Source organism: Myotis myotis, unplaced genomic scaffold (genome assembly GCF_014108235.1).
Source record: "Myotis myotis isolate mMyoMyo1 unplaced genomic scaffold, mMyoMyo1.p scaffold_m19_p_4, whole genome shotgun sequence".
NCBI lineage: Eukaryota > Metazoa > Chordata > Mammalia > Chiroptera > Vespertilionidae > Myotis > Myotis myotis.
The window spans coordinates 95,821,487-95,833,972 of record NW_023416346.1 but is presented as its reverse complement, the minus strand read 5'-3'; the positions used below and the strand labels follow the sequence as shown (position 1 = coordinate 95,833,972).

Genomic DNA, 12,486 nt, shown 5'->3' with positions numbered 1-12,486 from the left:
TCTTTTCTTGTTCCCCCAACCCTGCATTGAGGAATGTCAGCCTGTTCCATTCCTCCATGTTTTGAGTCTTATTTTCTTGGTCAGTTCATTTTGTTCATTAGCTTCCATGAATAAATTGAGATCATGTGATAGTTGTCTTTTTCAGTTAGGCTTATATCAATTAGCATAATATTTTCCAGGTCCATCTATGCCAGTGATGGCAAAACTTTTGAGCTCTGCGTGTCAGCATTTTGAAAAAGCCTAACTTAACTCTGGTGCCATGTCACATACAGAAATTTTTTGATATTTTCAACCATAGTAAAACAAAGACTTATATTTTTGATATTTACTTTATATATTTAAATGCCACTTAACAAAGAAAAATCAACCAAAAAAACTGAGTTCATGTGTCACCTCTGACACGCGTGTCATGGGTTCGCCATCACTGATCTATGCTGTCCCAAAGGGTAAGAGATCCCTCTTTTTTTACAGCTGCATAGTATTCCATAGTGTAAATGAACCACGATTTTATTTAAAAAAAAACAAACTTTATTGTTGAAAGTATTACATATGTCTAACTTTCCCCCCATTGACCTCTCCCAGCCTGCCCTGTCCCCCAGCACAAATCTTCACCCCCTATTGTCTGCGTCTATTGATTATGCTTATATGCATGCATACAAGTCCTTTGGTTGATCTCTTACCCTCCCTCCCCTGTCTTCCCTCTGAGGTTTGACGGTCTGTTCGATGCTTCTGTGACTCTGATTCTATATTCATTCATTAGTTCATGTTGTTCATTATATTCCACAAATGAGTGAGATCATGTGATATTTATCTTCCTCTGACTGGCTTATTTCGCTTAGCATAATGCTTTCAGATCCATCCATGCTGTTGCAAATGGTAAGACTTCTTTCTTTTTTACAGCAGAGTGCTATTCCATTGTGTAGATGTACCACAGTTTTTCAATCCACTCATCTGCTGATGGGCACTTAGGCTTTTTCCAAATCTTATCTATTGTAAATTGTGCTGCTATGAACATAGGGGTGCATATATTCTTTCTGATTGATGTTTTAGGATTCTTAGGATATAGTCCCAGAAGTGGGATTGCTGGATCAAACAGCAGTTCCATTTCTAATGTTTTGAGGAAACTCCATACTGTCTTCCACAATGGCTACACAAGTCTGCATTCCCAGCAACAGCGTACGAGGGTTCCTTTTTCTCCACATCCTCGCCAGCACTTGTTGTTTGTTGATAATAGTCATTCTGACAGATGTGAGATGGTACCTTATTGTCATTCAAAAATATTTTTAAAAAGGAATCAGGTTTTAACTCCCTTTCTATCACTCTCTCTCAAATCCTGACTGGTCATCCTTGAAACCATCCTTCATAGTGTTGCCAGAGATGCAAATAAAATCTGAGAGCCTTTTCACATATTTTGCAAAGTATAAAAGGGCTTCTGTAGCCTGTACCTGGTCTGCTTCTTCCAGTCTCATCTCAGTCCCAGCTTCTCCTGTGCTAGTCACACTGAATTCCCTGCCTGCCTTGATCTTCTGCACTCCCTTGTGTCTATACTTACTGGAATTCTGCTGGAGAATCTCCCTTCTCACTCACCCCACACCTTTTCCTGAGGTTTCCTACTCTTCAAGTCTTAGCTCAAACATTACTTTCTTCCTTAACTAAGTTTTTCCTCGTTCTTCCATGTCACTTGAGATCAATTCAGCACATCCTATACAATAAAGAGGTAATATGCAAATTGACCATCATGCCCTCTCACAGGATGGCCGCCCCCATGTGGTCACAAGGTAGCCACAATAAGATGGCCGGCAGGGGAGGGCAGTGAGGGGCGACCAGGCCTGCAGGGGAGGGCAGTTGGGAGCTACTGGAGCTGGAGGAAAGAGCAGTTAGGGCCGACCAGGCCAGCAGGGGAGGGCAGTTGGTGCCGGGGTCCAACCCCAGCAGGTCCAGGGGTTCCCAAAGGCGTAGATGGAGTCGGCGAAGAAGGAAGGACACGGAGACAGTGTTCAGTTGATCAGCAGCCTAGCCAGGATCTCCAGCCAGGATCTCCAGCCAAGTTCTGGTCTGGATCTCCAGAGAGGTTCTGCTTTTTATTGTCTTGTTACATCCGTATTTATACCAGTTGGTTTTAATCCTGTCAATTTCTATTACAAAGGTTAGGGCGTTTCTTATCTCCATTCCAGGGAGTAAAGATTATGTAGCTTAAGCATGATTGTTTGTAGTTAAAGTGATTAACTACCCGCCTGGCACTTAGTTGAGGAGTTTCATCCCCTCCCTGACTTCAGGGAAAAATCCCTACCTGGGGAAACAACCTTTCTCGGAGAGGTGACCTTGGTTAAAACACACAGCGCTAAGGGGAGCAGACATATTAAGAACAGTATGCTATATACGCCAGGTCCCTTGAAACATATGCTGTGCAGATGTTTCTATCCTGCAGCGACTGTGTCAAGCAGCAAGGATGGACCAGCTTCCGGCAAGTTGGGGACGACCAGGCCTGCAGGGGCGGGCAGTTGGGGGAGACCAGGCGTCAGGGGATGGCAGTTGGGAGCGACTGGACCTCCAGGGGAGAGAGGGCATTTGGGGGGGTCGGGGCCTGCAGGGGAGGGCAGTTGTGGGCTACTGGGCCGACAGGAGAGGGCATCTGAGGCAACCGGGCCAGCAAGTGAGCAGTTGGGGGGGACCAGGCCTTCAGGGGAGTGCAGTTGGAGGCGACCAGGCTATCAGGAGAGGGCAGTTGGAGGGGACCAGGCCTGCAGGGGAGGGCAATTGGGGGTGACCAGGCCGGCAGGGTAGGGTAGTTAGGGGCGACCCGGCTGGCAGGGGAGGGCAGTTGGGGGTGACTGGGCTGGCACAGAGGTCAGTTGGGGGTAACCAGGCCTGCAGGGGAGGGCAGTTAGGGGCGACCAGGCTGCCAGGGGAGGGCAGTTAGGGGCAACCAGGCATGCAGGGGAGGGAAGGCAGTTGGGGGGGACCAGGCTGGCAGGGGAAGGCAGTTGGGGGCGACCTGGCTGGCTGGAGAGGGTAGTTGGGGCAACTGCGCCGTCAGGGGAGGGCTTTTGGGGGCGATCTGGCCAGCAGGGGAGCAGTTAGGCGTCGATCAGGCTGGCAGGGGAGTGGTTAGGCCAGTGATGGCGAACCTTTTGAGCTCGGCGTGTCAGCATTTTGAAAAACCCTGGTGCCGTGTCACATACAGAAATTTTTTGATATTTGCAACCATAGTAAAACAAAGACTTATATTTTTGATATTTATTTTATATATTTAAATGCCATTTAACAAAGAAAAATCAACCAAAAAAATGAGTTTGCGTGTCACCTCTGACACGCGTGTCATAGGTTTGCCATCACTGGGTTAGGGGGTACTCCGGCTGCTAGGCAGAAGCGGTTAAGGGCAATCAGGCAGGCAGGCAGGCGAGAAGTTGGGAGCCAACAATCCCAGATTGTGAGAGGGATGTCCGACTGCCGGTTTAGGTCCAATCCACAGGTTATTGGACCTAAACCGGCAGTCGGACATCCCCCGAGGGGGTCCCTGATTGGAGGTGGTGCATACTGGTTTGAGGGACACCCCCCCCCCCAGTGCACGAATTTCATGCACTGTCCCTCTAGTTGTATTTTAATTGTTTATATACCAGTCTTTCCCGTTAGAATGTGAGCATCTTGAATACAGACACTTTTAAGTTAATTTTTCCCCTAGCATCCAGCAGTGTTTTTCAGAAAGTCCCTCAGTAAACATCCTCTTACTCGGTAGCCATTTTTAATCTACCACAATGTCTATTGTTGTGTCAGTTTCAGTATTTTGTGTTTGTTTAAGAATTAGTCCATTTTATTTAGGTTATCTAATTTTTTTGGTGTACAATTGTTTAAGATATTTCAATATACTCCCCTTTTTAAAATGCATATTCTTCTCAATTTTTGAGAGGAAAGGAGAGGTAGAGAGAGAAACATCAACAAGAGAAAAATCATCTATTGGCTGCCTCTTGCACGCCTCCCACTGGGGATCGAGCCGCAACCCCGGCATATTCCTTGAATGGGAATTGAACTGGTGACTTCTTGGTTCCTGGGTCCATGCTCAATGGCTGAACCACACCTGGCTGGGCAATCTCCCCTTTTAAAATAGTTAGTGACATCCTGTCTTTAATTTCTGATTCTAGTATTTGAGGTTTGTCTCTTTTTCTTGATTAATCTAGTCTACACTATGTCAATTTTGTTCATCTTTTCAAATCATGACAGTGTGGGTCTCTATATAGTTTCTATGGATTCATCCAAACATTGATTGAACATTTTTGGAAAAAAAGTTATGTTTTTGTGCCGAAACCGGTTTGGCTCCGTGGATAGAGCGTCGGCCTGCGGACTGAAAGGTCCCAGGTTCGATTCCGGTCAAGGGCATGTACCTGGGTTGCGGGCATATCCCCGGTAGGAGATGTGCAGGAGGCAGCTGATCGATGTTTCTCTCTCATCGATGTTTCTAACTCTCTATCTCTCTCCCTTCCTCTCTGTAAAAAATCAATAAAATATATTAAAAAAAAAAAAGTTATGTTTTTGGTGATGGGTACTATGTAGTAGGCCTGTAATGGTTGCATCTGTACTGAATATGTACAGTTTTTTTTTCTTGTCATTATTCCATAAACAATACAATATAACAAGTATTTATGTAGCAGTCATATTATTTGAGGTATTGTATATAATTCACAGATGATTTAAAGCAGTGGTTCTCAACCTGTGGGTTGCGACCCCTTTTGGGGGGTCGCACGACCCTTTCACAGGGGTCGCCTAAGACCATCGGAAAACACATATATAATTACATATTGTTTTTGTGATTAATCACTATGCTTTAATTATGTTCAGTTTGTAACAATGAAAATATATCCTGCATATCAGATATTTACATTACGATTCATAACAGTAGCAAAATTACAGTTATGAAGTCACAACAAAAATGATTTTATGGTTGGGAGTCACCACAACATGAGAAACTGTATTAAAGGGTCGCGGCATTGGGAAGGTTGAGAACCACTGATTTAAAGTATATGGCAGGATGTGTGTAGGTTAAATGCAAATATGTCAGCATTTTATATAAGGGACTTGAGCCCTCCAGGATTTTGATATTCACAGAGGGACAGATATTGAGGGACCACAATAAGTATCACTGATTTTTCTCTATTGCTTTTTTATGCCCAGTTTCATTAATTTCCTCTCTGATCTTTATTTTATTTCCTTCTCTGTGTTTTCTTTACGTTTGTTTGCTGTTATTTTACAGTATTTTTTTTTTTTATAATTCATTTATGTATTTAATTTATTTTTGTTTGTTAATCCACACCTGAGGATATTTTTCCATTGATTTCTTTTTTTTAAGGGAGAGTGGAAGAGATAGGGAAAGACAGAGAGAAAGAAACATTAATGTGAGAGAAACACTTTGATTGGTTGCCTCCTGCACTTGTCCCTACCAGGGCCTGGGTCTGGGAGAAGCCTGCAACCAAGGTACGTGTCCTTGACTGGAATCGTACCTGGGTTCCTTTAGTCCACAGGTCGATGCTCTATCCAATGAGCCAAACCGGCTAGGGCAGAGATAATTTATTAATAGTATGATTTTATTTTTAGTAGGAGATGAACCTTAGACAATTATAATAGGGAATGGTTTGTTACCAGACTACTCTTTTTTTGAAATTTAAGAGTGATTTTAGTCAGACAACTCTTCTAGGAATAAATTAATGAATACTATCATGCTTCATAGATTAAAAAATGTGTTCGTGGAGTTGTAGGTTTTCCTGTTCTGTTTGATAATGGATTGAAGAGATAAATAATGTTTTTATTTCTTCTCTTTAAAGATAAAATCATTGTTTCTGGAAATAACTCTGATATGATGGAAAACAGCAAGGAAGAGGTAAGAATAATTTGAAACGTTTAAAATAATTGCTAATAACAACTAGAGTAATGTGATAGATTACGTCTATTTAATTCATGCATGTGTTAAATTTACTGTTATACCCAAGTATTATTATGCTACTTCATTTTGGGTAGTTGTTCGTTTTTAGAAGGATATTTATTGATTTTGTTATTATTGTGGTTGAGCAGTATACCAAAAGTCAGACCACTGAAGGCTTGCTAACAGATAGATATTTGAACATTATTATATTGTAACAGTGGTGATCAAGGTGGTTGTTACAGGCAGAATTCCATGATTCTGAGATCTCTCAAAACTGGATAGTCAGGGTATCTTGAGCATTATTATAGGAATCTATCCTGGGGTCCTTCACATGATACCCAGGCCTACACTATGATTTTGGTATTATTTTACCTAATATAAAATATTTAATCCAATAAAATATATTTATTATACTGGCAAAGTAAGAGTAAATTTAGTATTTTAAAGCAAATTGTAGAAGGTGTTCTGTGCCATAATTAGGGTAGAGAAAATGACACATTTTTTATCCTTAAAACTCCCTATCTCTGTTGGGATCTGATTACTTCTAGATCTTTTTTTGTCTTTGTTGACTTGGGCTAAGAACATGATACAGAAGTGTATCCTTTCCCTCTCACTAAAAATTTTAAAAAATATATTTTTATTCATTTCAGAGAGGAAGGGAGAGAGAGATAGGATCATCAATGATAAATCATTGATAGGCTGCCTCCTGTATGGCCCCTTCTGGGGATTGATCGGGAATTGAACCATGACCTCCTGGTTAATTCATTGAGCCATACCTGTCTAGGCTCACCCCCTAAAATTTAACATTAACAATTTAGTAAAAACTCAGAAAATTATTTTAAATCTAGGAAACCTGAGAGTAAATGAGAATTAGATTTTAAAGTTTCTTTTAGAAAAATATTATATATATGTGTGTGTGTATGTGTGTGTGTGTATGTATGTATATATATATATGTTAGAGGCCCAGTGCATGAAATTTGTGCACTGGGTGGGGGTGGGGCTTCCCTCAGTCCAGCCTGCACCCTCTCCAATCTGGGATCCCTCTCACAATCCGGGACTGCTGGTCACAACCGCTTGCCTGCCTGCCCTCCTGATTGCCCCTAACCGCTTCTGCCTGCCAGCCTGATCACCCCCTAACCACTCCCCTGCCAGCCTGATCGATGCCTAACTGCTCCCCTGCCGTCCAGGTAGCCCCCAACTGCCCTCCCCTGCCAGCCTGGTCGCCCCCAACTGCCCTCCCCTACAAGCCCAGTCGCCCCCAATTGCCCTCCCCTGCAGGCCTGGTCACCCCCAACTGCCCTCCCCTGCAGGCCTGGTCACCCCTAACTGCCCTCCCCTGCAGGCCTGGTCACCCCCAAATGCCCTCCCCTGCAGGCCTGGTCACCCCAACTGCCCTTCCCTGCAGGCCTGGTCACCCCCAACTGCCCTCCCCTGCAGGCCTGGTCCTCCTCAACTCCCCTTCCCTGCAGGCCTGGTCACCCCCAGCTGCCCTCCCCTGCAGGCCTGGTCACCCCCAACTGCCCTCCTCTGCAGGCCTGGTCCCCCCCAACTGCCCTCCCCTGCCAGCCATCTTGTGAGCACATGGGGTGGCCATTTTGACCACATGGGGTTGGACATCTTGTGTGAGGGTGTGACGGTCAATTTGCATATTACAGCTTTATTATATAGGATACACACACACACACACACACATTCACGCACTCACTATCACTGTATCAGAGGTCTTGGCATAGGTTACTAGTTAATTGTAGGGGTGTTTCTTTGAAAGTCTTAATCACCTCTGTATTTATTTCTCACATTTAGGGATCTAGCTCTTCAGGAAAATCCAAATCATCAGGATCGTCACGATCAAAGAGGTTGGTTGATATTGCAGGGAAAAAAGTTAATTTATTTTTCAGGTTGTATTTTTTTCTAACAATAACTTTTTTCTAAACTTACTTGAAGTACTCTTGTTTCAAGTAAACTATTTTATACAAACATACATATTAAAATGCGCACAATAGTATAATGAATCTTTTATTCATCACTTGGCTTCAATAATTATTAATTCATTTTGATTTTGAATTTTTATTGAATTTTCTGGGGAGGATTTATTAGGTGCTAGTGGCCTTTATTATATTTACATCACTTATTTTACATCATATATGTGCTTTGAAAAAGGAGGAAAAGGGAGATGAAATATTGAATGCCTCATGAGGCAGTATGGTTTTTTTAGGGTTATGCGAAATTGTCTAAGATTGGTAGTGGTAGCCATTATAGTTATGAGGAATTTATAAGGAAATCAAAGAATGGTAAAAATACTTATCTGTGTAAAATTGCCAGTGAATTGTACATAATGACTGAAACTACTTCCAAGCATACTATAATGCATACTATACTGTGTAGCATAATTCTTTTTTAAAAATATATTTTTATTGATTTCAGAGGGGAAGGTAGAGGGAGATAAAGATAGAAACATCAATGATATGAGAGAATCATTGATCTGCTGCCTCCTGCATGTCCCACATTGGGGATCGAGTCCACAACCTGGCCATGTGCTCTGACCAGGAATCGAACCCTGACCTCCTGGTTCATAGGTCGATGCTCAACCACTGAACCACACTGGCTGGGCTGTGTAGTATAGTTCTTATTAGAAGTTTTCAATTTATTTTGTTGGACTTTTGTTGTTTCTGATCAGTGGGACTGTCTTTTTTAAAACTGTCGTGCTCTGAAGCATTTGGGATCATTTAAAAATTTTATTTATAGATTTTGAGAGAGAGAGTGAGAGAGAGAAGGAGGGAGAGAGAAGAGAGGAAGAGATAGAAACATTGATTCATTGCTTCATTGATTCATGCATTCATTGGTTGATTCTTGTATGTGTCCTTACCGGGGATTGAACTTGCAACCAAAGCCGGGATATCTGTACGATGCTCTAACCAGCTTACCTACCTGGACAGGATGGGAATATCTTTTAATAAACACAGCTTGATTGTTATTAACTTATTCTCTTAAGTAATGATTCTTAACTGGGAGTTTCCTTCACAATCCCTCGGTAGCTTATTTGAATGTACATGTCCTGGTCCTACCTACTGAGTTGTAATCTTCAGTAATATGGAATAGAGATGTATGCTTCCCTAGGTGATTTTTATTTGTTTTCCTGCTTAAGAGCCACTGCTCAATCTAAACCTGTTATTTATATTCTTTGGGTATTGTTCCAATTGTCAGAAGTGTCCATAATTCTATGGACGTAATTCTTTCATAGGAAACCTTCAATTGTAACAAAGTATGTAGAATCAGATGATGAAAAACCTTTGGATGAGACTGTAAATGAAGATGCTTCTAATGACAATTCAGAAAATGATATTACTATGCAAAGCTTGCCAAAAGGTAATGTGTATTATTTTTTCATATGAATTTAAGTTGAAATGTATTTTAAAAAATCATTGTTATAAAATTGGAACTTGATTTCTGTTAACTGTGTGTAAAGGACCAACCTGGCACTTTAATAGTGATGGAAATGTATTAGTATGGTAATGATAATGTGTTATTGAGGTTATTAATTTAGAATATTCAGTCAGCTTTGAAAGAACAATACTTACTTTCTCTTTCGATTGGGTTCTAGAAAAGGGATTTTAGTTTTCATTATACATGATTTTGGAAGTTGGTTTAAAATTTTAATGTATTAAGTTTTGGTTCAGTAAATTTTAATGTGCTTGCTTTGTAGAAAAACGTAATGAATATTCTGAAAACTTTTTAACAAAAACATTTAAAACTGAGTTTAGCTTTACTGTATTCTTAAATTTGCTAAGAGTCAATGCTAAAGTTAACTATTAAAGATAGATTTAGGTGTATTTTTTGTAATTATCCCTTTAAAAAGCCTTGTCATATTTCTCGACTGTTGCAGTTCTAACCTTTAAACAGTTAATTGAATTGCGTCAAAAAAGCCAAATGAAAATCTTGAGTTTTTCATAGTCCAAGTCTGAGAGCGGAATGATTTCCTCATAAGAGAATGACAAAGGTTTTGGTAATTTCACGGTGTTTCAGAGTTAAAAGTTTGGATTATTTTTCTTTATTAAATAGTTTATGGCTCTTAGCAGATTTTTCAAATTTATTTTGACAGCAGCGTTTAGTAAATTTTGTTCTCTGTCTGTACTTATGTTTTTATGACACGTTTTTTGACTACAGAAATTTTAAAAAATGGTGGGTAGGAGGATAAGACATTGTTTGACTAAGACCAATTAGAAGTTACAGTAGCTGAGGAATGAAGTGAGGAAAAATGAGTAAATGAGAGAAAGAAGAAAGATAGAAGAAAAATTGATGGGCCTACCATTTACATGGTTTTGCAAATAATTTATGATAAATATTATATAATGGTTTTGCTAGCCAAGGGCAGAAACTGCTAACATGGGAGTCTGAGTCCTATAGGCAGTGATTCACTTTGGCTTGCTTCATTGTCAGTGGTTGTTACTGGGTGTCTTTATGATGGCCACTGGGTGAGCTAAGAACTAGGAATTCAAATTTTTCTTTTAATGATGTTGTGGAAGAAAGTTAGTATGGGATGTTACTAACTTGACCTAAGCATAATACTCTCCCACTAAACCAGAAATAAACTCTTTCCATGAAGTTAAGTTTAGGTGATTGTAATTATTGTTAATAATTATATATTGAGTGTGTATAGATACCAGATTCTTACAAAATTAACTCATTTAACCCTCAGAACAGTGCTGTAAGGTAGATATTGTTTCTATTTGTAGAGATGAAGGAACAAATTCAGAGCTCAAGGCACTTTTTCAGCTTTAAATTGAGAAGCTAGAATTTGAACCCAGGTCTGCCTGAATCCAAAGCTAGTGAATGCTCTTTCCACTCTGCTGCTTTGCTTCCATTTAGAGGAGAAACTTCGGAAAGAATCCTAATATTTTTTGTTAGTTATAAATCTTTAACTTTTTTCAAGTGCTGTGGCTTCTCTGAGAGTATATATGTGAAATGGTTGTTGTTGATTAAGTTTTTTGGAGGTTGTGTAAATTCACTCGTTTGAAAAACTCAATCCTTTGTGTCTCCTTCCCCTTTTCTCAGAAATTCATTTAACTAGATTGCTATTCCTTGCGAAAATCTGCTTGCTGAATAACACGGACACATGGGTCAGGGGAACCTCCCCTGACTACCAGGTTTTACTTTCTTAATTGTTGCCATAATGCACAGTTATTAAGCTCAGCAATGTAGATAAATGTGAGACCTGGACCCTTTTTCTATATCCCTGCTTTATTTTTTCTTGAGAGATTAAAATGAAAAATTAAATGAACAACCCCTGTCTTAAATTCACATGCTTTATAGCTAAGAAAGTATAGTCTTTCTAAAATATTTCCATAGGGACTAACAATTGAAGTCATCCTACAGTTTATTGTTAGAGCACTTAAACTTAAGTATCTCAAAGAAACCTTTTGTATGGAACTCTTTAAGAACTTTGTAGGTTACTGAAACTTTGACATAGTAGTTGGGAAAGGCCTCAGAATAGTTATAGCAAAAATAGCAGAATTAACTTCTCACATTGCCCCCCATTATTCTCATCCAAAGCAATATAAAACATCTCTTAATAATCTTTTTCTCTCTTTGTAAGTTATATAAATGTCTAATTACTCTGTTGTACAGCTGAAAATAATATAATATTGAATGTCAACTATAATTGAGAAATAAAAAGAAACCTCAAACATCTTTTTTTGTAGTTTAGAATTTGGATTATGAGAAGAATAGGGTATTTTTTTTAAAATTTCCCATCTGGTCATTTTATTTTACAAACTCTTTATGGAACTTAGCATGGATGTTCATATAGGCACTATAAAAATCAGAATTGGGCTGAGACTTTCTGCTTTATTCACACATTTATGTTATTACTTTATAATACCTCCCTCTCCCATTTTTATGAGCAATATTCCAAAAAGTAATCTGATTGTTGACACCTGGCCCTTTTACTATTTCCCTGTTTTATTTTCACTTAAGAGGTCCTTATACAAGTATTGAAAGCTTGAAAGAAACAAAACTATGTACCAGCAATGTTGGCTTTATCTGAACTGAAGTCTTGTACTTCACGTGCACATTTAATATGTGTAATGGTTTTTTAAATGAAATCATTCTAGGTACAGTGATTGTACAACCAGAGCCAGTGCTGAATGAAGACAAAGATGATTTTAAAGGGCCTGAATTTAGAAGCAGAAGTAAAATGAAAACTGAAAATCTCAAAAAACGCGGAGGTAAATACAAATGAAAATGAAAACATGAATTTAAATTGCTGTTTATGACCATATTGGAAAATCTGATGTGCTTACTAAAAATACCTCCACTCTTCTGCCCATTGTTTATTAAAAGCACTACTTAAAAATAACTTCTGATTCTCTCTGAGCTCTGAAGCAGAAAAGGTTAATACCATTTATCAAAACACCTTTGCCTTCAGTGGCTATTAAGTTATCTCTAGAAGATTAGCATTTCCTTCTTGCACATGTTAGTTCTGTATTGCCTATATGTCAGAATACTATGTGTTCCCTCACCCCAAAATAATTTTAGATTTGGACAAAATCTTGCCTGTGGCCTTCATGTAACTTTAT

At 39.6% G+C, this 12,486-nt stretch overlaps 1 protein-coding gene across 9 annotated transcripts in view; it reads left to right on the top strand.

The window, feature by feature from the left end:
* Positions 1–12,486, top strand: part of ATRX (ATRX chromatin remodeler) — a 310,126-nt gene that overhangs the window by 77,895 nt on the left and 219,745 nt on the right. For 7 of the 9 annotated variants that reach the window (XM_036306108.1, XM_036306101.1, XM_036306102.1 and 4 more), the window contains exons 3-6: positions 5,814–5,869; positions 7,715–7,767; positions 9,153–9,277; positions 12,022–12,135. In XM_036306108.1, coding sequence (XP_036162001.1) covers positions 5,814–5,869; positions 7,715–7,767; positions 9,153–9,277; positions 12,022–12,135 — 348 coding nt within the window. The remainder of the gene's footprint in view (positions 1–5,813; positions 5,870–7,714; positions 7,768–9,152; positions 9,278–12,021; positions 12,136–12,486) is intronic. The other 2 variants (XM_036306107.1, XM_036306106.1) reach the window with 1 other exon arrangement.